This window comes from Natator depressus, chromosome 5 (genome assembly GCF_965152275.1).
Source record: "Natator depressus isolate rNatDep1 chromosome 5, rNatDep2.hap1, whole genome shotgun sequence".
Classification (NCBI taxonomy): domain Eukaryota; kingdom Metazoa; phylum Chordata; order Testudines; family Cheloniidae; genus Natator; species Natator depressus.
In genome coordinates, this window is record NC_134238.1 from 109594505 (window position 1) to 109622347 (window position 27843).

Consider the following 27843-nt stretch of genomic DNA (forward strand, 5'->3'; position numbering starts at 1 on the left):
GACATCCAGCAGTCATCGGGCAAGGTGGTAACAACAGGGCCAGCATACTGTGCTGTGACCTGTATTTGCTGTTTGCACTTGCTGACAGTGGCAGAAATCATGTCTGCTGGACTGAGTGCTAGCCAGGCTCCCTGCTTGAATAATCATGACCCCTGTGGCTCTGGTGCCTGTCCCATCATATTAGGAGTGGAGGGAAATGAAAGTTCAAGTTTATGCACTATGACTAGATGTTGTGTCCAGTCCACATCATGAGCGCCACAGTTTCCACACTGCATTTTGACTTCTTATGCCCCTTCTGCCACCATATTTGTCTGTGTAGCAGGGGGAGGCTTTAACCCTAGAAGTTGTACGGTGCAATTTACAAAGTTATCATAGTGCTGTTGGCTTGTAGGCCGCTTAGATGGCAAATACAAGCAATAGATAATACCTGAGTCTGCTCCTATCTTGGATAATTGTTGGAAGGTTTTGAGACTACATGCAACACATCTTGAATATTTGGCTACATCTGTTACGATAGTGTACATGTTGGAATATTAATTTAAACATTCTGTTGGCATTGCCAGTCAACTGTAATTGAACATGCTACTTCATATGTCTGCAGTTCATGCTAAATATTTTGATATTGACATGACTTTAGATTTGCAATGGCATGTTGCAGCAAAATACAAACAAACTACCCCTCTGAAACCAGCTGTCAGTGTTACAGCATGTGGATAGGGGATGTTTAGTAATAAATTTCAAACACTTCACCCTCCATTGACATAACTGTTTTGAAATAAAATCTGGACTCTCTTCAAAAGTTAGCATGCTTTCTAATGAGTGGGGCTGTATCCTGGCAGGATAGACAATAAAACTACTGGACAAACACTGAGAGACAATTTAGATGGACTGAATAAGCAAGGAGGAGAGACAAACAGGGCATGGAAGTTTTAAAAAAAATACTGAAAGGTGAAGAGTAGCCTAAGAGACTGATCCTGAGAACTGTAGAGACTCCTCAGTTGTAGTGAGGGTTGGGGAGAGGGATTAGACTCAGCACTTTCAGGATTAGACCACTTGTGGATTACAAATCCAAGGCAAGCACAGTGAAAATGCTAACACTTTTATGTTGCATATAACATTAGACAGCAATTTATTTTTGAAACTCCTACCTGGGGAAGCCACAAAGAGGTACTGAAGCTACCAGATCAAAGTAAATAGGAGAGATGGACTTTAGCTGCAAAATCCACATCTGAACATTTGAAGGTGTTTCCTATCACAGTTGTGGTCCAGGCCTATCTCTAGCCAGTTGTCAGAGAGCTTTGTGAAACTCATTGGTTTCATTTCATAGGAGGTGGTAGAAACCATTTTCTTTGGTTTCCATCCGCATTGATTGGCAGCCCCTTCTCACCTTGATTGTTGTTTTCACGTAACACACTCTGTACAGTTAAGTCTGTACAAGAAACCACCCCAAAGGACTGCCCAATGTCCTGAGCACAATGATGCTTTACTCTACTATTCAGCCAATATTTGTAAGACCCTTGGATGGTCAAAACAGTGTTCCCTTTAGAGCATATAATAATGCATTCAGCAGAAAAGTGACCTGGTTAGAAAGTTATTGAACATTTAAAGGTAGGGAACATGTAGGGAATTTGTTTGGTTTCCCTTCATACACATAAATCACTGACATTTGTTTTACTCTCTCAAATACTCTATTGTTTTATTTTTAAAAATCAAATAGAACCATCTTTGGGGGCTATTCTAAGTGTCTAACAAAATATTGTGTTTATAAATACCATTCTCTGGGCCATCTGGTAGGGGGGAAAACCCCACAATGATATTGGCTGACTTTGGGGATTTCAGTAGTGTCCCACGTGATGTAAATATTCAGTAAGAGGTGGATTCCCTTCCCTCTCCCCTTACTCTGACTCTCTGTGGCTGCAACCTGAACACCTGGGAATGACGTAGCTCCTGGAGTCCTGTGCACACCTGGAATAGGCATGTGCAGCACTCTAGCAGCCCACTCATGTCTATATCCCTTGCATACTATGGAGCTGTGCTTTATGAGGCTATCACCACCCTAGCCTGCAGTGTATGTTGGGGGCAGAGGACAGAGAAGCAAGACCAATAGATCCATGAATAGGAAGATCTATGACTTTGAACAAACTGCACTCCAGAAGCACTACTGTAAGTTGTTGCATATTGGTGAATAATATTGTGCTGTTTTTTTCCTAGTGGCATCGGTTTTAGCTTCAAAAATAATACAGCGTATTGCAGGTTCTGTTTATACACACAGCAATATTATTCTGGCTGCTTTCCCATAGTTACTCCAGCCTGTCAAACACTTTTTTGTGAACGTTGTCATCTTCAGAGGGGTTGGGGTGTTTTGGAAAACAGATTACTGTTGTGGTGATGGTGGACCAGTTATTCAAGGACAAGTCTAGTTAAACTTTTCCCAGTTAAGTGAAGTCATGATTATAGAAAGTGTGCTCAGATTTCCCTTGAATTACTGAAGGTTGGGTTATCTAGGTAGCATAGGCAAATCATGAACTTACATGAATCCTTGTATTGGACCAGTTCAAGGGGCTCAAAGAGTAAATTAGTTTACATGGATTTTTCTTAAATGTAGGTTTTTCTCTGGTGCTTATCACAGCAATATCTGAGCACTTCACATACATTAATTAATTTAACCTCACTACATCCTTGTGAGACAGGGAAGTACTAATATCCCCATTTTACACTTGGGTAATGGGAGACAGAGAGAAACTGTCATGCCTAAAAGCACAGTCAGAAGCTGGCAGAACTGGGAACAGAACTTAGATCTCCTGAGTAGACCTGGGTGAAATTTTTCATCCAAAAATATGTTTAGGTGAAAAATGCAGATTTGGTGACACCAAAACATTTAGTGAGTTTATGTAAATTTCACAGAATTTTTCAATTTGGAAAAAACCCTCAAAAATAGATATTTTGATTTTTCTGTTTGAAACTACTTGTTTCAAAATTTCCATTTCATTTTTAAAAATTGTAAAAAAAAAAAAAAAAAAAAAAAGTTTTTAAATGGTCGGAAGCAAAACAAAACGTTTTGTTTGCCCCACCATTTTTTTTAACTTTTCAGTTGCCAAAAAAACAAATCATTTTCAGTCTGATCCAAAACAAATTTATTTTGATTCTTTGAAATGTCCAGCAACATCAAAAATGCTTTATTCACCGAATTCTACTCCTGAGTTCCAGTCCATCACCTTAATCACAAGACTATACTTCTTCCTTTTTAGTTCCCACAGCTGCTCCTGCTCTGTTCCCTGCCTCCAACTCTCAAAGGTGCCTTACTCCCCTGCATGACCAGTGTCCAGATTAGAATCATAGAATAGAATCATAGAATATCAGGGTTGGAAGGGACCTCAGGAGGTCATCTAGTCCAACCCCCTGCTCAAAGCAGGACCAATCCCCAACTAAATCATCCCAGCCAGGGCTTTGTCAAGCCTGACCTTAAAAATATCTAAGGAAGGAGATTCCACCACCTCCCTAGGTAACACATTCCAGTGTTTCACCACCCTCCTAGTGAAAAAGTTTGTCCTAATATCCAACCTAAACCTCCCCACTGCAACTTGAGACCATTACTCCTTGTTCTGTCATCAGCTACCACTGAGAACAGTCTAGATCCATCCTCTTTGGAACCCCCTTTCAGGTATTTGAAAGCAGCTATCAAATCCCCCCTCATTCTTCTCTTCCGCAGACTAAACAATCCCAGTTCCCTCAGCCTCTCCTCATAAATCATGTGTTCCAGTCCCCTAATCATTTTTGTTCCCCTCCGCTGGACTCTTTCCAATTTTTCTACATCCTTCTTGTAGTGTGGGGCCCAAAACTGGACACAGTACTCCAGATGAGGCCTCACCAAAGTCGAATAGAGGGGAACGATCACATCCCTCGATCTGCTGGCAATGCCCCTACTTATACAGCCCAAAATGCCATTGGCCTTCTTGGCAACAAGGGCATACTATTGACTCATATCCAGCTTCTCGTCCACTGTAACCCCTAGGTCCTTTTCTGCAGAACTGCTGCCGAGCCATTCGGTCCCTAGTCTGTAGCGGTGCATGGGATTCTTCCGTCCTAAGTGCAGGCCTCTGCACTTGTCCTTGTTGAACCTCATCAGATTTCTTTTGGCCCAATCCTCTAATTTGTCTAGGTCCCTCTGTATCCTATCCCTACCCTCCAGCGTATCTACCTCTCCTCCCAGTTTAGTGTCATCTGCAAACTTGCTGAGGGTGCAATCCACAGCATCCTCCAGATCATTTATGAAGACATTGAACAAAACCGGCCCCAGGACCGACCCTTGGGGCACTCCACTTGATACCGTCTGCCAACTAGACATGGAGCCATTGATCACTACCTGTTGAGCCCGACAATCTAGCCAGCTTTCTGTCCACCTTATCGTCCATTCATCCAGCCCATACTTCTTTAACTTACTGGCAAGAATACTGTGGGAGACGGTGTCAGAAACTTTGCTAAAGTCAAGGAATAACACGTCCACTGCTTTCCCCTCATCCACAGAGCCAGTTATCTCGTCATAGAAGGCAATTAGATTAGTCAGGCATGACTTGCCCTTGGTGAATCCATGCTAACTGTTCCTGATCACTTTCCTCTCCTCTAAGTGCTTCAGAATTGATTCCTTGAGGACCTGCTCCATGATTTTTCCAGGGACTGAGGTGAGGCTGACTGGCCTGTAGTTCCCAGGATCCTCCTTCTTCCCTTTTTTAAAGATGGGCACTACATTAGCCTTTTTCCAGTCGTCCGGGACTTCCCCCGATCACCATGAGTTTTCAAAGATAATGGACAATGGCTCTGCAATCACATCCGCCAACTCCTTTAGTGCTCTCGGATGCAGTGCATCCGGCCCCATGGACTTGTGCTCATCCAGCTTTTCTAAATAGTTCCGAACCACTTCTTTCTCCACAGAGGGCTGGTCACCTCCTCCCCATGCTGTGCTGCCCAGTGCAGTAGTCTGGGAGCTGACCTTGTTCGTGAAGACAGAGGCAAAAAAAGCATTGAGTACATTAGCTTTTTCCACATCCTCTGTCACTGGGTTGCCTCCCTCATTCAGTAAGGGGCCCACGCTTTCCTTGGCTTTCTTCTTGTTGCTAACATACCTGAAGAAACCCTTCTTGTTACTCTTAACATCTCTTGCTAGCTTCAACTCCAGGTGTGATTTGGCCTTCCTGATTTCACTCCTGCATGCCCGAGCAATATTTTTATACTCTTCCCTGGTCATTTGTCCAATCTTCCACTTCTTGTAAGCTTCTTTTTTGTGTTTAAGATCAGCAAGGATTTCACTGTTAAGCCAAGCTGGTCGCCTGCCATATTTACTATTCTTTCTACACATCGGGATGGTTTGTCACTGTAACCTCAATAAGGATTAGATTTAGGGGAGTGCAAGTTAGAGCTCTAGTGTCTGGATGCGGCAGTCTGACAACAGCTATTGTTCACAAATGTTGAATATTATCACATCACTTTTTTTTCTGCACCTAGAACAATCCTGTTGCTGCTTAAAATAGAACATGTAAATGGGCCATCTTTAACACCACACCCCCTCTTAATTGAATGATCAGATCGCTGCCTTGGCTGGTATGCAGTCTGGTTGCATTCATTGTTTCAGTGTCAGAAGGACATTTGTTTTGTGCTTCTGCTTGTTTCAGTGACACTTGCGGAAGGTGCGGGACCAAGGAATTTGTCACCCTAATAAAGTTGTTTTATGAGATTGACAACAATGGCTGATTGAAACAAAGCTGGGGCCTCCTTTTTAGTTATTTAATTGGAACTTCATGTAGAGTGACCAGATAGCAAGTGTGAAAAATCATGACCAGGGTGGAGGGTAACAGGTAACTATATAAGGCAAAGCCCCGAATACCAGGACTATCCCTACAGAATCAGGCCATCTGGTCACCCTACCTTCAGGTAGGTGGGGAACAGGAGGAAAGGAGAGGCAATGGTGAATGTGGCCAGAGGCGTGTCTGTTTCTGGAGAGTTACAGGAATTGTAGGTGGAGGTTTCCTGTTAAAACAGAAGGGAGTGGAAGCCTGTGATTCACCCCAGTCTTTCAGGGCCAACATGCCAGGAGAGGCATTCCTAGCCTTTAGGTGCTCATGTTAGTGTCCTCATTGAGCTGCCAATCAGCATGGAACACCTCGCCCTGCACACTACATGGCTGTAAAGCATGAGCAGCAAAACCTCACAGTAGCATGTCAGCCTGCTCATCCGGGTTGGGAGCCCCTCCCTTTGCCCTCAGCTGCAGGTTTGGTAACAATGTCTGAACTGACTCCACTGATGGTCCTGAGTATCAAACTGTATTTTCTGATGTGCAGAGGCCCCCACAGCAATTTAGCAGGACCCCTGCTGGTGCCATGTCTGCACTTCATCACCCCTTGGGTTCTGTGCATTGAGTCCTGACTGGAATGTTGTATGCAGGTGTCCAAGAGGCTGTCGTGACGTGCTTGAACAAACAGACAAGAGAGATTGCAGACGAAACTCTGTGTGTGACCAGCCGCCGTCCTCCACAGCTACTGAAAGCCTGTAATCTGGAGCCCTGCCCCCCAAGGTAGGCAGCTTACATCCTTACCTTCAGCAGCACATGATTTCCTGTGCATGCAGGAGAGGAAGAGTTAATATAAAACATAAGCGTGGCCATACTGGGTCAGACCAAAGGTCCCTGAAGCCCAGTATCCTGTCCTTTGACAGTGGCCAATGACAGGTGCCCCAAAGGGAATGAACAGACAGGTTATCATCAAGTGATCCATGCCCTGTCACCCAATCCCAGCTTCTGGCAAACAGAGGCTAGGGACACCATCCCTGCCCATCCTGGCTAATAGCCATTGATGGACCTATCTTCCATGAATCTATCTAGCTCCCTTTTGAACCCCGTTATAATATTGGCTTTCACAACACCCTCTGGCAAGGAGTTCCAGAGATTGACAGTGCGTTGCATGAAAAAATACTTTCTTGTGTTTGTTTTAAACCTGCTACCTATTAATTTCATTTGGTGGCCCCTTGTTCTTGTATTATGAAATTATTATTGTTGTTACTGTTATTTGATGTCTGAAACTAGTTTGCAGTGTCCCAAACTCCCACTTAAAACTGTTTTAAATGTCTGTGAAATTAGGACATTTGGGGCCAGATTTGCTGGTTTGAACCTGGACTTCACTGGAATTCTATGTGTATATGAGTATAACTAAGAACAGTATCAGGGCCTGAGGTTTTTAGCCCAATGGCACCTCATAAATTCAGTGAATTGGACTAAACAAATGTTTTGTTTCAATCCCACATGATTCTTCTTAATTGTTGTAAAGTGAAGAAAGAGAATTTAACTGGATGAAAGTCTATGGCCTTTGTTATACAAGAGGTCAGACTAGATGACCTAATGGTCCCTACTGGCTTTAAAAATGATTAGCTGTGTACCATAGTGATGGAAGGGTCAAGAGCATGAGCTTACTTGAAGATTTTTCAATGGGATTTAAAGATACCACAGAAGAAGCAAATCAAATATACTAGCATGAGGTGATTTCAGTGTAAGCTATTTAAACAATATCTGCAATACACACATGCGCACAACACACACACCACAACACCCACAATGTAATGTGTTATAACCTTTTCAGTTTATAGTATTATTTTGCTTAGGCCTGGTCTACACGGGGGGGATAACATAGCTGAAGTCGACGTACTTAGATCTACTTACTGTGGTGTCTTCACTGCGGTGAGTTGACAGCTGACACTCCCCCGTTGACTCCGCCTACACCTCTTGTCCTGGTGGAGTACTAGAGTCGACAGGAGAGTGCTCGGCGGTCGATTTCTTTCCCATCGATCCTGCGGGTAATGTAGACAACCCCTTAGAGTTACAGAGCTGTGCTAAAATGGAGGGGCATATCTCAGAAGGCTCATACATTCAAATCAGATAAGCATCCAAATGTTTGTTTGTTTGTCTGAACTTTAGCCAAACTTACCTGAAGCTTTTGGATGCCCATATTGGCCGCCCTCCTTCCTCTCAATACACCTTGCCCTCAAAAGTCCTCCAGAACCTATTCCTCCCAATGCTTAGATGCTATGGTGGAGGATGCTGTGGAAAACCCTCACCCTAAAGATAGCAGACTTCCCCATTTCCAGGAAAAAGGCAGGGCGTCATATCTATGTCACTCATGAAGCAAAATGGCTTTTAAAAGATTCTTAGGGCTTTGTTTAGATGTGATTAGGCCTTTCCAGGTCTGTAAGTAATTATTCCATATTATGTATGTGAATGTACTATATATGTGTTTAATTATTTAGGGCCTGATTCTTTTTACATCAAGGCCCCTTTACACTGCTCTGGCAATGTAAAGGACCTTAAAATGGGTTTAAACATAAGTCCACTTTAATGCCCCTTTACATTGATAGAGTGGTATAAAATGGGCACTGGTGCAAATGAGAAGCTCTTAGCCTTTATGTATGCACATTTATGGTACTAAATGTGTGAGTAGTATACTCAGGGGTGTATGGTTATGCTGGTATATCAGTAGATTTAGGGTGCACTGTGAGGTTAAAGTTAGAAATCAAGTGTGTCCAGTGTCCAAGAATAATAAAGATATTTGGACTGGATATAGTTTGGTTGGATGATGAAGATTCTGAGTTGTGCAATAGTGAGAGCCAAATGGGCTGAACCGCTTTTCCAAAACGGTACAAGAACTATTTTATAAGCAGAATATTGCACTCTTGAGCAGTTACGTTCTATTATTCAGCCTGCATGTCTTGATGTATAAACAGCGCACACACATTTGTTAATGCTGATTCAGCACTGTGACGATGGAAAACATTATATAAATGTTAAGAAGCGGTAGTATATCTGTCCATAGGTATCACACATTTACCCTTACCTTAATGGAGACAGAATTCACTGCTGGAGAGTTCCTGTTTTAAGTACAGAGAGAGAGAGAAAACAGCTAACCCACCTACCAAGACTAGCATGGAGAATAGGCATACCCATTGATTGAGAGGCCTGGAGCATGCCCTAGGCCAGCAGGATCTGAGTTTGATTCTCCTCCCTTCTAGATGACGACAGCTGGCTATGTGGGTGGAAAGCACTACCCTTTTTGGAATATAGCTGGCAGTATGAAATAGACAAGTAAACATAATTTGGAGAGGCTCATCTAGAGTTATTCCCTTTTTGGTGTTCCTTTTAGTGATGATATGATAGACTGAGATACTGGTCCAGATGTGCTGATGATCTGACCCACCAAATGGCCTTCCGGCTGGTGGGAGGGTATGTGTACACTGAAGAATTTGCCTGAATTATATAAAGGGTGGGGTTTTTCAATATTATTTAAAAATCCAGACAAAACAAGAATTTCAGTAAGCTCTTGGGGACAGTAGCTGTCTTTTTGTTCTGTTTGTAAATGCTTAGCACAGTGTGGTTCTGGCCCATGACAGACTTCTAGGTACTACCAATAGACACATAATAATAATATAATATAATAATAATAATAATTAATAATGGATCTGGCCTTAGTGGCTGCTCTGTGTGTGGTCAGTTGTATGCAGAGGATTCAGATTCTGTTCTGCTTGCTTGTCAGCAGCGGCTGGAAATATTGGGGAGGCAGCCGGTTCATCTCCTCAGTGGGGAGAGTGTGTCACTCTGTAGTGACACCTCTTGGTGAACACAAGAAACAGATTTATAGGGTCTCCAGACATAGCCATATCTAACTCTCCTTTGATGGAAAGTCAGGATGGGAGTGGGAAAAGGGGAAGTATGTAGGTCCAACCTGCTCACACCTATGTCTCTCTTCGCATTTCCTCCTAAATGTTCTCCCCACCCTCCTTCCCTGTGCATTTCTCCAGCCTACCTTCCACCTTGCACTCTTGGCTTCGTAACTTTTTATACTGCCTCCTGGTTTGGGGCAGCCTCCCACTCCCCATGCACCAATCAACCTTCCTTTCTCCTTTGAAATCCCCCCTTAACACACGATTTCATGAAAGTTTCCAACACTGATCTCCTCTCTCTTGCTATCAGCACTGCTTTGGAGTTGAACTATCACCTGTTGTGGTATGTATAATAAGACAGATCCACAGCAGTTGTGGTCGATGTAGTGGCATAGCTCAATTGGATAAGTATATCTAGGTTAGATGGTAAGGGACTGATTCTCTTTTGGGCTAGGGCTTCTGAACTCAATTCTGGCAATGTAAAGGGGCCTTAAGGTAGGCATAAATTACATTTACTGTGTAAATGAGAATCAGACCTTATGTTCCTTAGGACAGGAGCCTTGTTTCCTAGAAGCTTACAAAGTGCCATTACACTAATGGCATTATATAAATATAAATTACCAAGTAATAGTATAACAACAGTCCGCAGCCTCCAAAGGGGCACAGATGACATCAGAAAGGTTTGTTTGTTTTTTAATCCTATCATCCTAATGAAAGATCCTTCAGAATCTGAACTCAAGAAATCTTGATGCAGGAGTTCTGGTGGCAATCTAGAGTAAAATCCTGGCCCCACTGAAGTCAATGGGAACATTCCTATTGACCTCACTGGGGACAGGATTTCACCTCTAGTGCTTTGAGGCCTCTGCGACAGAGGTTCCCAAACTGAAATCCATAATGATTCCCAGTATTCTTGCTGATGAATTATGGGCAGAGCTGGCTCGTCTTCTGGTGCTGGCTCTTCCTCCTTGTTTCCAGCTGCTAAACTACATTGAAAGAAGCTAAAAATATATTAAATGCTTTCCTAATATGACTGTGCCATGTAAGTGACTGCTGTAGTTGTGTTTATTGTGAATAGGAAGAGAGGGAGTCCACTGGACATAGCAAACGGGGTGGCAGGTGGCCCTTAAGATACTGGACTGTAGTTCACACTGTGAAAAATTCTGAGGGATCCCTGCCCTATAAAATGAGAATTCCCTCCCTTTTTATTTAGGCAGTCAGGGGAAACTGCTTCAGTGGAGATTCATCCAGCAAAGGGACAAAACATGGTTACATTTTGAGTCTAATCCACTTTAAGAACTTCCTGTTGGTTTAAGAGTGAGAACATTTGTAGGCTTAAGGGCTTTACCTCTGCTACAGACACTCTCGGGTTACCGATGGCAATCTCCATAGCTTCTCAAAGGGCTATCCCAGCTAGGCATAAGGCTTAAAAACAAGCTTTTCCTGGGCAACAACCAGCTTTATTTGTTACATACTGTAAGTGCAAGAGCAGTGGACAATTGCATTCTAGCAAGATTTTTTATAATTGGCCATTTTTTTAAGAAGACCCTTTCAAAGCAGAAAATTACTTACCACAGGAGGAATTGAAAAGAACGGCTTTCACTCTATTTGTTATTCCATCATTTTATTCCATCATTTTTCTTGGGCATTTGAGATAGCCCAGGGAGAAGGGATCTTTACAGTGTAACAACTTTTCTCCCTCTAAGTCAGGATAAGGGGAGTAGGCTGAAGGACTGCAGACTTATGGGATTTATAAGAGCACCTAAGTGAGTTAGGCCCCTAACTTCCAATAGAATGAGGCACCTACCCTGCTTTAGCCGCTTTTGTAAATACCGCTAGGCACCTACCTGCATTTTAGGTGCCTAAAGGTCTTTGTAAATCTGGCCTGCTATCTTAGAACCTTTACACTGTAAATACATCTATTGGTGAGAAACCAAAACCAAACCACAAAACTCAAGTTTTCAAAAATTCACAGCTATATGGAGTCAACAAAAAGTTATGCTTTGAGTTTAGACAGAAGATTTTCAGAGCCCAGAGACGTTAAACACAAAAGTTGGCTGGTTTTGTTTCCTTGTTCAAACCTCAAAGCAGCTGAGTGTCCCATGGTTTTGGATTTTGTTGTGAGGAAGTTTTTCCTTCAAGAAAAATGGCAGAAGAAAAGCCCAATGACTTTTCTCTTGGATACAGCTAAACAAAACCTCCCCGTAAATAATAGCTGTTGAAACAAGGAACGGTGGAATGTAGAGGACACTGGCAGTTCTTATTTTTGAAATTGGTGCCTCAATACTGTGGTTTTTGGTACATTAGAAATTAACAGAATAGAATGCTCTATCCTTCGGTATCCTTACTTGTTATTTCTGAGTGCACACAACAGAGAGATACCCAGGTCATAATTCTGATCTCACATCAGTGTAAATCAGGTGTAACAGGTGCGCAGAATCAAGCTGTAAGCAATTGATAGACTAGATCTACACAGTAGTAGACTCAGAATAGCTCATCAATTAAAAATAAAGCTTTCCCCCGACTCCACTGGGAGGGCGATTTCTTTGAGAGATAAAAACACACATTTCTTCTGATTGCTGTGTTTGTATTTTAAATTGTTCTAAAAATAGTCTGAATAATTAATTTCCAATGATGTCTTCACTCTTTTTGACAGCAAAATTGACCCATGTCTAAAAACATTTCCTTCCCCAACCCAAAATACAAAGGCAGTCATCATTTAATCAGATGTAATCACCCTGGGTTATAACTGCAATGGCATGAAAGGCTCATGATAAACCATTGAACACTACCAAAAGGAAGAAAGAGTGTGCCATGGCTGTGTTCTTAATTATAACTTCTTAATAGCTTGGTCACTGCATGTTGAAAAGATTTGGTAAACGTGCGTGGAGGAGGGGAGAGAAGCAAAGCAATGAAAGCCAGATGGCTGAAAAAGAAGGAAATTATAGGCAATTTTTGCAGCTTTGTTCTCACATACTTTCAGAACTAAACTTTTATTCTTGTGCAACAAAGAACAGCTGAATGGTACAGAACAGATAAACAGTGAAGAAAAAGTGCACAGTTCCAGGAATAACACAAGCTTTTCCTTCCCACCTCTCCCTACCTCCTCTTTCTCAAGCCTGTAGCTCTAATGAGAACAGAGAAGGGACTGTAAGAGCAAATTGATGGACCCAGTACATGGCTGAGGTGTCAAGGCACCATAAGCCAGGCTGGGCACCCACTCAATGTTCAGCGACCACCTCCTTTTTTCTTTTTCCTCTGATGCTGCCTGTTCTATTTTTGTATAACATAGGACACATTTGAATGTATTGTTTTCTCTTCTGGATGCTGTATTTTTTCCCTGTTTTGTTCTTTCTCATTTCCCAATTGAATTCAAGCTATGCAGGAGGAAAAATAATTAATTTTTTTACTTGTTTGGGGATCAGGAGGAGTCAGATTGTTTGTGGGTCAAGCCTACTATAAGTGAATTCCACCTAGACACTGAAATGAATTAAGCATGTACTAAGGGTCAAACCCTGAGGTACTTCCTCTGACCCATACACAGGTGCTCAGTGTGTGGGGGAGACCATAAGAAGTCTGCCCATCCTACACAGCCAGGCTGAATTGAAGCCTCTCAGTCTGTTCCTTGAAAAACAATTGTGACTTGTGATTTCTTGTTGTGTTATCGCTGGTATATTGATATTACAATACAGCGCCACTGGCAGGAAATACCTGTTCTTATTCTCATTACAGCCATTTCTCAGAAAAAGCCTGAGTTATATCATGCATTGCCAGTCTTCACTGTCTCTCTGTGCTATTGCCTAGTAGGGGTGGGTGGTAATTAACCATTGAAACAACATACTAAGGGATGTAGTGCACCAGGGTGCTGGAACAACTTGTAGAGCGAGGATGCTGAGAGCCATGGAACCAACCTGTAAACCCTGTGTATGATGGAAACGACTTCAAGCCAGGGGGTGCAGTAGCACTCCTAGTTGCAGCACCTCTGTGGTGCACGCTCCCTCACTTGAAGTCAAGATTGGCTGTCTTCTAAAACATGTTCCAGTTCAACCAGAAGTTCTGGGCATTGTGCAGGAATCACTTGGTGAGGATCTATGGCCTTTGCTATGCAGGAGGTCAAACTAAATCATCCTAATGATCTTTTTTGGCCTTAAAATCTATAAATCTGTGACCTGGAGAACCATTTATCTTCTCTGTAATCTCTGCAAGCATTGTTAACCCTTCTGTTTTCAAGGGTACCATCCTGTTAAGTGGCTGTCCGAAAGATATCAAGCGACTGCCATGCCGAAAGCTGCTCATTTTTTAAATTTACCTTCCCAGCTATCCTTGGATATGTTGTTAGCTTCATAGCCATCAGTTCTGATTCAATATCAAATGTGTACTCCTGTACATCTTATTCTGTAGCAGTCCCAGTACGCCTACCCAATCATGCCCAGAGAGAGACTTCATTTCCAGCACTAAGATACCTACCAAGAGTCAGGTTACACATCAATCATGTAACAACTTCCAAATTGTCTGTTTGAATAAAACAGCTTTAGAAACTCCCTTGCAGTTGTTTTTTCCTCAGTCCAAATCCTCTAGATTAATAGTCATCTTTTCCTCAGCCATTTTGGTTCTTTAATAAAATAGGTTTTTACCCATGGATGTTCTCCTTCACTTCAGCTCGTGTTCAATTCATAGTCCAATAAGTTTGTGAAATATTAGAGCACATCTTTAAGTAATCTTTGAAAATGACTTCTGGACATTCCACATTTCCCTCTTACTTCTAAGGACATCAGATCACTCTTCTCAGTCAGAGAACCAGATAGTTAGATAGATGCCTTTCTCTGCACAGATCTCATGGTCACAAATCTTGGCACTGACAGCCATGTTAGTACATCCCCAAACTGGAGTATAATTTGATACTTTTCCTCATAGCATAGTTTGTGATGAGTTTGTGCTTACACTGTGATAGGGTCTTTGTAAGCCATGTAGAGGAAAATTTCTCATTTGCCTTTTCCTGGCACTGTTGATTTCCTGGTTGCAGGCAGCTTGCTGCAGTCTATTTACCTCCACCTCTCTCTTTTCTAGTGCCCACTCTAATCAGAACCGAATACTTGCTGCCATATAATATTTTTCAATATTTGAAAGACATGTGCTCTCCATTTCCCATTTTCTACTTTTACTTCTTATTCTTGGTCTCCTCTTAATTGCCTCAGCAGAAGGAATTCACATTTTTGACTACAAAAGGAATGATTTCCCAACTGTGGCTCTAAAGAGGGAGTCTGCCAAAAATAAAATTGCTTAAGTCCAATACATTGCACAACAATGGCCTTTGTTAATTTCAGATTTATTGTGTTATCCTGCAAAATACCTTGCATGATCTCCCAGTTTTAATTTTTTAAAAAACCCATCAGTATGCCTCTGTGAGGCCTAACATGAAGTAGGGTATCTTGGCATCATGTTATCTTCCAATCACAACTCTGTTAAAGCATCTTGTTACTGTAGTAAATTGAGGAGTGTCTGATATTTGTGGAATCAATAAAGATTTACTAATGAAAACAGGCAGCTTCTATTAGAAGAACAAATAAAAGCAAACCTGACATACTCTAAAGGAATTGTATAATTAATTCAGTCAGTCACATTTATTCATCAAATAAAGGGAGGAAACAGGTTGATTTTCATTTGTAACTGAATCTGGAGTGAAGTACGTTCCCACGAAAAGTGCCAGATTGATAAAACAAAGTGCTCTGTATCCACAAAGTAGGTGCAGCGTGGGAGTAGCAGGATTACTTCCCCACACGTGTCCATCAAACTTTCTTTGAGGATGAGGATGTAGCTCCTTAAGCTCCATTCTCATGAAGTCCTTGGCCTCTCTGCTAACCTAAAGGTTCAACTGTAGTAGTAGATTTTGTCATGTGCGCTGTTGCCAGTAGGGACAGGACTAAGACAAACTCACTTCTTACAAACCTCTGAATAGCAGCAGATGTTTACAACTTCTGGTTATTAACACCCTTGAGAGATATTTGAACCACTTACATAGAGGTGAAGAATTTATATTTCATTACAATCACTTGAACCATCTAATTCTCTAAAAGCCTGGTCTACGCTACAGAGTTTTGTTGGCAGGAGTCGACACCTAAATTTGTGTTCCACCCATGGAACACCCCACCTCCCGCCCCCATTCTACTGACACAATAATACCACATCCCGCGGTCTATGCACAAATTTTGGCCTGGTATAAATACGTTGGATAGGGATATGAATTTTTTTTACCGAAATAGTTATTCTACTAGTACAACCTCTAGTGTGAACACAGTTATACTGGTATAAAGGTGCCTTATACCAGTATAGCTTATTCCCCGTCCCATGTGGGAATAGGCACTTCTATACAGTGTAACTGCATCCACACATTAGCTGGATCATACCACTTTAACTATGCCTATATAGTTAAAGCAATACAAATTTTGTGTGTAGGCAAGGCCTAACAGGCTAATTTCAGGGCACCTGGTAGAAGTGTCTCAGCATAAGTCTACTCATATTCATAATGATACTTCAGCTGCCATCATCCTGGATACCATTAAAGCTGCTGCTTCCAGACCCTCTGAGCAGGATTCTGATCTCATTTGCAGCGCTATATATCCATTGACTTCATCAGCTAGTTCCAGATTTATAGCGGTGTAACTGAGACTGCAATCTGGCTCTCTGCATCTGGAGCAGCTGCACGCATGTGTTTGGATCTCTGTATGCCAGGATGAAGAAAATCAATTTCTATTCCAAAAGACTGAAGTGGTTACTAAACAGAGTATTAGTCCAGCTATGGCAGCATTATCTCAAAGGGAGAATTAAAGAGAGAACACCAGGTTTGGACACGATTTTGGAACAAGCCTCTATGCTGCATCACTACCAGCATGTTGCAAAAGGGGCATCAGGATGGGGAGTTCAAATACAAGCAGAGGTTGGGAATTCCAATGCTGTAAATATATTTTTATGATGAAAAAATGTGCAAAAAGACCTGCATGCCTGAAATTGAGAGAGAGACTGTTTGTGCCTGATACTCTAGGGAAATAGTTCAAGAACAGTTCATCCCAGTGCAAATATTATCGCTGTAATGCTGCCAGCCAGGGTCACCGAGAGTTGCATTATCTGCGCTGGTTGCAGAAGTGCGACTAGACAGGGGGTTACTTCAATCTGTAGACCACTTTTTCCAACACAGTTTCATTCGTGAATCTACTTTCTTTGTTCATTTTTTTCGGTAACACCTCCTCTCTTTCCTTTTTTCTCTGACTCCATTTCAGCACAGGCATCCTTCGACTCGATGAGTGTCTTGTTACATGGTGGAATAAAATCTCATGTTGATGAATATTGATCTTTCAGGTTATGAAGTCGAGGCTCTGCTTGTGATTTTTTTTTCCATGCAGCTTACAGACAATTCAAGCTGACACATGGTACATTGTTCATTTTAAAAACATTTCATTGCAGGTTCTAAAACGTGTTTTTCTCCATGAGAAGGAAATAAGTTTCTTGCACTTCTCCCCCACCGATTGAACACTTTCATACACATTTGCTCTCTAGTATTGGCAGCCTTTTTGTCAATTCACTTTTTACTGGCTGCCTTAATGTTAACTAAAAATGGATCCTTTTGCAAATAGTCATTTTAAAGTCGGGGGTGGTGTTGTGTTGTCCATTTTCACTTTTTCCAGTTAACTTAGTGGAGGGGAAAGGTGTTGGTTTATTTGACCACCATAGAAGGAGATGGAGTCTCTGAAAGACCCCTGCCAAGGGGGATATCAATTGGATTGACAGTTTTGGCAGCTGAAATCCACATTCCATCCAAAAAGCAGATACAGCGTGGACAGCAACCACGCAAACGTCCTCATTCTGACTCTTAGAGGAACCACCTCTAGGACAGTATTGTGCTTCACAGTTCCTTTGCCCATTCAATCTGTCACCTTTCTGTTTATACTCTGAACAAGAATGCCAAGAGGATGATAGGTTTTGTGGTGTGGACACTTTTCCACTAGGAAACTGGATTTAGACCATCCCTTCATCTTAAAAACCTCAACTCTGTCTCATAGGCCTTGTGCCCTTCTCTGTCATTCCTGTACCTTACATTCATCCTGTACTAGCTGTCTCTCAGTCCTTCACTCTGATGGTGCAAGTGCAGCTCTTGTCATCTGTAATAACGGCCTTGCTGTAACTCTCCTTCACCAGTTCTCCTTCTTTGCTCCTATTTCTACTAATTTCTCTCCCCTGCTGCTCCTATTTTGCATTTTAATTTGTTATTGTATTATTTAATTATGTAAAATCTTTTGGAATATGTTTTATGAAAGATGTTAGCAAGGCAAGGTTTTATTGTATTTCACATATACCACTGAACAGCCTTCTAATGGGAAAGACTTTCCGTCACTACTGTTTTGGGTGAGAGCCTAGATTTGAATCAGCAAGTTGGGTGTCTCTATTTAACTTAATCTGTCTACCTATTTCTATCATGCTTGTCACCATCATACCTTAGTGCCTCAATTGCTATATTGGGTCACAAAACTCTGTGTAGTAACTATGCGGTTTCCATTTTCTCTCACTGTTGTAACTCGTTGATCTTGTATTTCTGTTGCAAATTCCCTTGTGGTCCATGTGATGTGTGTAATTCTGGCATTGTCCACTAGGAAACCCACATTGTGTGTTAGACTGCATCCATCTATTTGGCTTCTTACACTGGGAAAAGAGGTGTCTCCTAGGGCTCGTCAAAATTTTTCCATCTGTACCGTTTTTAATGGAAAATTGTATCTTCAAATAAAATAATTTTTTCACAAAAAGTATCTGCTTTAAATCCCCAATGGTTTGGGGTTTTTAAGTTTGCCTATAAAATCAACATTTCTGGCCAAAAATTGAAAAAAAAATTATTTAAAAATGCCACCATAGTGTCTCATGGGAATTGTGGTTCAGATACCTCATGCTTATTTTCCTCTACTGTCTATGTTCCCCAGCCAGACTACATGATGCATTATGGTTAGGGACTCCCATGATGCACTGTGGTGGCCTAGCAAGAGGGGGAAAATATGGTGCATCATGGGAGATGTAGTCCAGCCAAGGAGCTCCATCTATAGAAGAGAAATAGGAGCATAAGACACCTGAACTACTATTGCCAAAATGTCCTGTGGCACCATGTTCAAATTCAATTTTTTTTTGTTTTCATCCAAAAAAATTTTACCTGAAATATTTTAGTTTTCATCAAAAAGTCAAAACATCAGCTAATCAGGATGGTCAGTACTGGAGATGCTGCTTCCAGGAAGCAGCAGTACCAGCTCTGTGTAACTTCTCTCCCTCTTTGGCTTTAGAGTTCTTCATTAGTTTTTCTCTATTTTGCTTTGTTATAGAAATATTTCTCCCAACCACAGTTATTCATAATGAGCTGCAGTGTTCATTGATACTGATAAAACTGCAGAGTTAATGCAGGCCACCTCTGTCTGCTCCCAAAGTAATCTCAGTAAGTCTTTGATATGTCCGCATGCACTGGCTTAAAGAGGCTGAAATGCTGTACAATTATCACTTTTCATAGGTTCTCCTCAGTTATGAGATGGATGCTTTTTGAGATAAAGCATATCTCTTTACCTTGCTCGCAAAGAACCCTAGAACCCACTAGGTTGTACAGAGCAGTTCTGATCCATTGCCAAGACTGGTGATCAAACCACTAGACCTTTAGTCCCTGGGCCTTAGTTTGTCAGATTAGCACTGACATGCTATAAACATGAATGGTTATAATGTTGTTTGTGGTTATTATTGTTGTTAATAATAACTTTTTGCATGAATGCAGCCCTTTTTTATCTGAGGTTCAAAGTAGTTTTTCAAACATTAGCGAAACCTCACAACATTTCTCTGAGGTATGTGTGCGTTTATTATTAGCCCTATGTTACAGATGGAGAAACCGAGGCATGGAAATATTAAGATTAAAAAAATCAAACTTGGGTGCTTGAAATTAGACCCCAAAATCTATATTTAGACACCTAAATATGTGGCTTGGTTCTTGGAGGTGCTGAGGATCCATAGCTCTTATAGCTAAGGAATGGGAAATATGGGTATTCAGCACCTGTAAAGACAGGCCACTTCTTTAGGTGCTCAAATATGGATTTAGGTTCTTAACTTAAAGCATCCTAGGTTGAAACCAGTATGAGTAAGCAGCAAGGAATAAAACTCAAGAGTCCTGTCTGATCTGATCTAACTATTAGAAGGCAATGCTTTCCTCTGCAGGATTAACGCTGATAGGTTTACAATTGGATCTTGGATTTCCTGTCAGCAGTTAAAATCTAACATTGACTAAACTGATTCACCCCATGGTGAATGTTATAACCGAGTGTCCAACAAGCATATATGCACACAGAGAATTGGGTTGCATTGCCACAAATACAAATCAAGCACTGGAACTGAAATCAAAAGGATGTGTGCTGTCCCATCAGAGATTTCTCTGCCTCCAGTGTCTGGTGCAGGATGTGTAGGTGAGAGGCAGAGAGAAAAAGCCCAGTATTGATGTAATATGTGATTAATTCAGTCTGATGTTTGTGAATATACACTGTTGCCATGCAGCCCCTGAACAATAAAGAGTGTCTCTATGTGCAGGTACCAGATGTTAAGAGGTAAGAGGCTCACACACAAACCTCACTCCAAACTGAAGAATGCTTATTTTAAAAATAATAAGTCCTCTTGTATCATTTTCATATGGTTTTAACCAAGTAAAATGATAACTTCATTCTTTTTATAACTGGGCTGGGCGGTCTTTGCCTAGAAGACTGTTTGCTTTTCTCGTGTGCTGTTCAATTTTCTTGGCATTACTTGAAGGGAAACTGTCAAGATGACAATTGTATATCTTTCAAATTATTCCGTTCTTATAACATCTCAATTCTAAGAATGTTTTAAAATCTACTTGTTTTTTTGTCATTTCTGCTCTTCATTTATGGCCTGATCCAAAAGACTTCTTTCCATTGGCCTCAAACAGGCTTTGGAGCAGCTAATTCACATTTTTAAACTTCTGCCTATCTAATCTGTCTATATCATGCTTATCACCATGGTGTCTGAGCAGTCTAGAGTTTTTTGGCACAATTTTGACAGTGAAACTAGATTTGTCAGTTTCACCTTCTATGAATAGTTAGTTAATAGCTATCATCGCTTTCTAATTCCCATATCTTTAAAACTATGATCTATGTCTCTGTCTAGGACCTTATACTGGCACCAGTCACTATGGTGAATAGGTTTCAGAGTAGCAGCCGTGTTAGTCTGTATTCGCAAAAGGAAAAGGAGGACTTGTGGCACCTTAGAGACTAACCAATTTATTTGAGCATAAGCTTTCATGAGCTACAGCTCACTTCATCGAATGCATCCGATGAAGTGAGCTGTAGCTCATGAAAGCTTATGCTCAAATAAATTGGTTAGTCTCTAAGGTGCCACAAGTACTCCTTTTATTTTTATGGTGAATAGAAGATTATTAAAAACAAAATTAACTGTTTACTATTATTTGTATTGTTGTAGTACCTAGAGCAGGGGTGGGCAAACTTTTTGTCCTGAGGGCCACATCTGGGTTGAGAAATTGCATGCAGGGCCATGAATGTAGGGCTGGGGCAGGGGGTTGGGGTGTGGGAGGGAGTGCGGGGTGTGGGAGAGGGTGCGATGTTCAGGAAGGGGCTCAGGGCAAGGGGTTGGGGCAGAGGAGGGGTGTGGAGTGTACGAGGGGGCTCAGGGCAGGGGGTTGGGGTGCAGGAGAGGTGCGGCAGGGGGCTCAGAGCAGGGAGTTGGGCTGCAGGAGGGTTGCAGGGTGTACAAGGGGGCTCAGGACGGGGTTCGGGTGCAGGGGGGGTGCAGCAGGTGTCTCAGGGCAAGGAATTGGGGTGCAGGGTGCAGGAGGGGTTTGGGGTGCGGGCTCCGGCCTGGCACCGCTTACCTGGAGTGGCTCCAGGGTGGCAGCAGCATGCACCAGGGCCAGGGCAGGTTCCCTGCATGCCCTGGCCCCGTGCCACTCCTGGAAGTGGCCGGCACCACGTCCCTGTGGCCCCTGGGGGGGGGGGGCAGAGGGCTCTGCGCACTGCTCTTGCCTGTGGGTACCTCCCCCGAAACTCCCATTGGCTGTGGTTCCCCGTTCCCGGCCAATGGGAGCTGCGGGGCGTGGTGCCTGCAGGTGAAGGCAGCACACAGAGCCCTCTGCTCCTCCTCCCCCAGGGGCCGCAGGGTCATGGTGCCGGCCACTTCCGGGAGCAGCACGGGGCACGCGGCACCACGGGAGTGGCAATTCCACGGGCCGGATCCAAAGCCCTGATGGGCTGGATCCAGCCCGCGGGCCATAGTTTGCCCACCCCTGGCCTAGAGGCTCCAATCAAGATCAGAGTCCCATTGTGCTAGGTACTGTACAAACAAGTAGTCAGAGACAGTCCCTGCCTCAAAGAACATAGTCTAAGACAGACAACGGGTGAAAGAACAGAAGTATCATTATACCCATTTTACAGATGCGGAATTGAGGCACAGAACCATTGACCCTGAACCAGCAAAGCACTTAAGCACTTGTGTACTCCCATGGAAGTCAATAGGACTTGTCACATGCTTAAAGTCCAGTACATGCTGAAGCGTTTTGCTGAATCAGCACTGGAGTTTGTGGCAGAGCCAGGAATTGACCCCAGATGTCCTGAGACTCTATCCAGTACTGCAAGGCCATAATTTCTGTTACTTTTCTTTCAATCTAAAAATAAAAACCAAACCCTTTTATTGAAATTATTTTAAAGGGCCATTTAAAACTTTCCATTCATATTAAGTTCTGTAAAACTTAAAAGTTGAATGTAAACCTTTGGGTCCTCTCCCATTCCAAGCTGTAGGCCCTTACACAACTAAAAATGCCTTGTAACATGATGAAGACATTTGATTTAGGGATTGCAGGCAAAAGTCCCATTGACTGTGCTGGGAGCTTTTCCTGTGTAGCAGCTACAGAACCAGACTCTTAATTTAGAGCAGCTCTAAGTTACTATCTACCTGTGCTTCTGCTTTAGAAACTACTTATCCAGTTTCACATTATGAGTAATAATAATAATATAGTATAATTAATGCCCAAATTATGAATGAAGGTTTGCAGAGTAAAGGCATTTTCTGGTGCATTAGCTCTTTTGCTGCTATATTTGAGTTGTCTGTATCTCTATCCTGTTCTCTCTCTTCTGCAAATTGCTGAGCACTCTGGTCCTCAGTTTACTCAGTGGGACTGCTCACATGCCTGAAGCTAAGCACAGACTTAAGTACTTGGCTCGATCAGGCCTAAATTTGGACAATGAATCCATTCAGGAAAATCACAGTCTGTTCATGGACAATTTAAAAAATAGAAAAAAAGGTGGAATTAGTCAAATTATTCATTACAGATTATTTGTCCAGCTCCGTGCAGAAGCTGATCTCTAGATTTCCTAAATGGATGGTTTTTCTGTCCACATAATTTGTCTTGAAATTGTAATTATTCAGACTTTATAACATCCATCACACCATACATCACTACTCCCCTTTTATTCTTTAACACTTATTAGAGATACATGACACTTATTGCTTTTGATTTTCAGGGCTTTGCATGGACATTTTGTCCAGTTCCAATGTACCTCTGAAGCTGCATACACATGAACCCATAACCTCAAAATAAAATGTATTGGAAGCTGCACCTTTTGACCATTTCATTGCAGAACCAGCCCAGGTTCCATACAAGGGCTGGTGGCTGTCTTTATGTGTATTGTACAGCTCCAAGTGCATTGTCAGTGTTGAGCAAATACGAAATAATAATAAAGATCCGCAGGAAAGTGGCCTAGCTTCACTTGAAAGGATCATAAACTTCTAAGAAAACTGATCCGTTTTGAGTTTGTAATGATACAAAATCAGGTGTTTCAGTTTTGTCATAAACTTTTCACACGACCTAGCAACGGCAATAATCAGGATGTATTATTTTGATTGTCATCTGCATATTCTACAGTTCCATAGGAACCTTTGAAAATAAACCTCCTTTCATTTACACTCATTTGCCAAGTGTAACTATGGGAAAAAAATCCCAAACACATCAAGCGCTGTGAATAGTCTTTTTCCCCTCTATTTTCCCTTCCTCTTTTCAGCAATCTCTGAATGCCTTTGTTTTTCTGTAGCAGTATTAACAGTTTTTCTTCAGCCAGTTCAAAAGTTTAGTGTGGCGTATGTATGCAAGTCCATGCAAAGGTCAAAAGCTTTCTGCTTCTAGTCCTTGTGAGGTATGGTCGCTGAAATCTTTTAGGCGTCTCATTTGTGTTTTAAAATATAAAACTGCTTTCCAGGAGTTAAGTGGGGTGGGGAAAGGTTTTGGGGAGGTTACTTGTTTCAGGCATTGCCCTTACAGGTAAACTAATAGACCTACAGCAAGCACAGCCGAATGGCTTGATGCACACACATGCCAAAGTTTTCTGTGGGAAAAGCTGGAATGGCATTGCAGTTCTGCTGCTACTTACTGATATTGCTTTGGGCACTGGCAGATGTGCGGGGGAGGAGAGACAAAGAGTGGGTTTCAAACAAAGATCATGCAATCTTTCTCTTTGGCTTTCAGGAAACAATAGAGAGAGTGCAAAGCCAAAACTGTCAGCTGGTCTGTCAACTAGCAAGAATAAATATTCCTTATAGCTTTTTATATATTATTTTATTCTAACTGCCACAGTCAGTTCCAGTTCCAGTTAAACAAACCTCTCTCTGTTCAGTTCCTGATCCTTCAAACACTTTATTCATGTGTATAAGTGACTGTAAGATCAGACCTTAACTGACTATAATAATTCAGTACTGTTACCAGCAACAGGATTTGAGTTATGCCCACAGCCATGGGGCGAAGAGATGTTGTGCTATCTAATCTAACCCTAATATAGCAACTTTCACCATAGTGCCGTGAGAGCAGCCATTCTTCAGATGAGTCTCTAAACTCATCAGGTGCCTATCACTGGTGGTTCAAGTGGAAGTTAAGATCCCATGACATCTCAGAAGGAACAGGAGTTAACCCTTTGTCCTAACCAGTTTTCTCTGTTTTTGTAAAACAGGTTTTAATGCCCAAGGCTAGCTCAGGGAGAGTATAATCGTTGCCTGTGTAGCCATTCTGAAGTACCAGTCTTTAACTCATCCTTATAAAGGACTTTGAAATATCTGCAGTTTGACAGACACATATATAATTACACAGCAAATAACCAGATTAAATGAACATTATCAAGATTTCAAAGTCAAGGATTCGAAAGTTAGGAAATGCCAGAATTAAGATTGCTTGCACAACCTTAATTTAGCCCCCTTGTGCATATGAATTATGATACAGTCTTTAATTGCCTGATCAGATGATATATTTTCCACATGCCCCTTGCCTCACTGAAGCACAGAATAGATGATGCTCATTTAATCAGCAGCTATTCAATATTGTCTTTCTCCCCATTGTTCAGTGTGTGGCTCCAAATCTTATTTACTGCACACTATTCAAACCCTGTTCTGAAGACAGAATTATTAATTTCCTTATGGCCTTCACTATGGTGTTCATCACTATAGTATCTGAGTGCTTCACAAACATAAATTTATTTTTACAACACCCCTGTGAGAAGAGGGGAGTTGTTACCCCCATTTTACAGATGAGGAATTGAGACACACAGATATTAAGGTCCCCTAATTTTGGGTGCCCAATATGAGACTCCTAGAACCTGGTTTTTCAGAGTATGTAGCATTATTTTGCATTTTATATGTTCAAAGCACAACTCTGATTGACTTCATTTGCAGCTGTGAGTGCTCAGCATTTCTGCAAATCAGACTCGAGGATCTGAGGTCAAGCTCAGAAAATGAGGAACACACTATTAGTGACCACCTATGAGAAGTTTGATTTAAGTGAATTCGCTGGCATCAAAGAAGAACTCCGGGGCAGAGACAGGGATAGAATCCGATTCCCTAGGGCATCATTCAGCTGCCTTAACCACAAGACCATCCTTTCTCTTCCTGAAATCCCCTGCCTCATTCACTACACACCTTCCAATTTCTGCAACAAATGAAACAGGGCTCCTACAAACAACAGTCTTCTTCACCACACAAATCCGATTTATCCCCAGAGCAGGCCCATCCGGTGCACTGAATGAGGCAGGGGTCCTGTGGAAAAATAGTATTTTAAAAATCTAGAAAATTACACACACACACACACACACACACACACACACACACACACACACACACACACGCATTAAAAGAACATTATCAAAAGTTTGGGACAGTTTTATAAGCAACTGAAAAAATAGGGTCTTATAATGGGAAGTGTTAGGCAGTTCTAGTAATAATAGTGTTGAAACCAACCTGTCCATACTAAACATTCTATGATAATTTTCTGTGATGTTATCACTGATCTTTGTCCTTTTTCATTGGTAGGTTGTAAATACTACTGATTATCCACATAACTCCTGCTTTTTCTGGTTATTCAGACCTCCCCATTAAGGACCAAGTTCTGTTCTCACTTATACCCCTGAAACGCTATTAAAGTCAGTGAGGTTGCACAAGTGTAAGCAAAGGAAGAATTTGACCCCATATTTCCTGATCTCCTCTAAGACTCTCCCATTTGGAGTCGATGGAGAAAATTGAACAAGCCAGTGTTACACATAGGTGAAACTTTCAACAGAAAAATTTAAATGCTGCAAAGGCAAATCTTTTCTTCCTATCGAAAAATGACATTATTCTTTGTATAAAGGAACAGACATCCTCTTTTGCAGAAGCCAAGAGTTAGGAAGTGTTACTGTGGCACTCTAGCCACTTGGATGTGAACTGTCAACAGAAACACTTATACCAAAACAAACAGCGAGTTGCTGGAGGCAACAGCTACTAACCACTCTTGAAGACAAGAAATTTTGGCAGCTGATATAATGAGCCCTGTATCAAAATAGATCCATGAGGAAGAAAATGCCTTCTTTTTAGCACCCAACTCAAATATCTCAGTCTAAGATGTTCAGTGGACAGAGGGTAGCTGATATCCACATTAATTTTGATTGACAACTTTATAGGGAAATCTGATTTAATACTCTCATTTGTAAGGGAAGCACACTGGATTAGCAGAACTGGCTGCCAGATGTCAACTGTTGTTCAAAAGAAATAGAGCTGCTGGTGCATTGATCAGACTTACTGGCCTTGAATGTGTTATGGTCAGGAAAGTGACTATGTAAAAATGGCAACTTCTTACTCAGTCTGTGTTCCATGTTATATAGGGTTATTTTGTTGACAAAAACAAGTTTTTATTATTGCCACTAGCTCTGCAGAGCCAAACCAGCTAGAGAAGGGTGAGCTGGATTTCACCAGCAAATGGGCATCTAAGTTCCAACTACAGAATCTTTATTGTTTCTGATGGTGTACAAAGCATAGCCTCTGCTGGTGTCCAATGACAGAGCCCTGTTGACAGATCTGGCCCAGTAAGAGCACGCTGTGGCTTTTGGGTCCCACTCTGAGCAGCTCAGCCCTGTCATTTGGGGGAGGGAATCTTTTTACTTGTAACCTGAACAATTTGATGTAGACATAATTGTAAGAAAGAAAAAACAAATATAGAACCTAGCCTTCTCATAGAACCAGAAGAGTTGGAGATGGAATATATCTGCTACTTTATCTAGTCCATCTCCTTGCCAGTGCAGGGTGGTTCTGTATAGTGCATTTATTAGTGCAGTGTTCTATCTAACTTTAATGTGCTCGACGTTCGGACTCCCACCATTTCCATGTGGCTGCTGATCTCAGTTTAATTCAGCTCTGTATTGTCATGGGCGGAATAACTATTGTGATTTGTGAGGTTAAATGGCTCTCTAAATGATTCCTTCCTGCTCCTTCTACAGCTTTTAATCAGTCTTCCTTCAGTTTCTACCTGTGTCCCATTCAGAGTCTCCAACTTCCGTGTCTCTCCTGATGATCATTTCCTTTGGTTTCTATCTTGTTTTGCTTCCTCTGTGACAGATTCTTCCACCTTAGTATTGCCTTACTCCCACACCGTCTGATTTCAGTGGGACTACACAGGAAGGAAAGTATGACTCAATATTAGGAAAGGTGGCAGAATCCAGCCCTCATGTCTTCCATACATAAATAGGAGCATTCAAGGCTAGCCCTAGTGTTTTGGGGAAGGTTGATGAGATTACATTTTGGGCTGCTATCATGAACATAAGATTCCTTTTTAATAAT

General features: G+C 41.8%; 1 protein-coding gene across 2 annotated transcripts in view; it reads left to right on the plus strand.

Annotated features, from left to right (window-relative positions):
• Positions 1-27843, plus strand: part of ADAMTSL1 (ADAMTS like 1) — a 272535-nt gene that overhangs the window by 156870 nt on the left and 87822 nt on the right. For both annotated transcript variants that reach the window (XM_074953445.1, XM_074953446.1), the window contains one exon: positions 6436-6565. In XM_074953445.1, coding sequence (XP_074809546.1) covers positions 6436-6565 — 130 coding nt within the window. The remainder of the gene's footprint in view (positions 1-6435; positions 6566-27843) is intronic.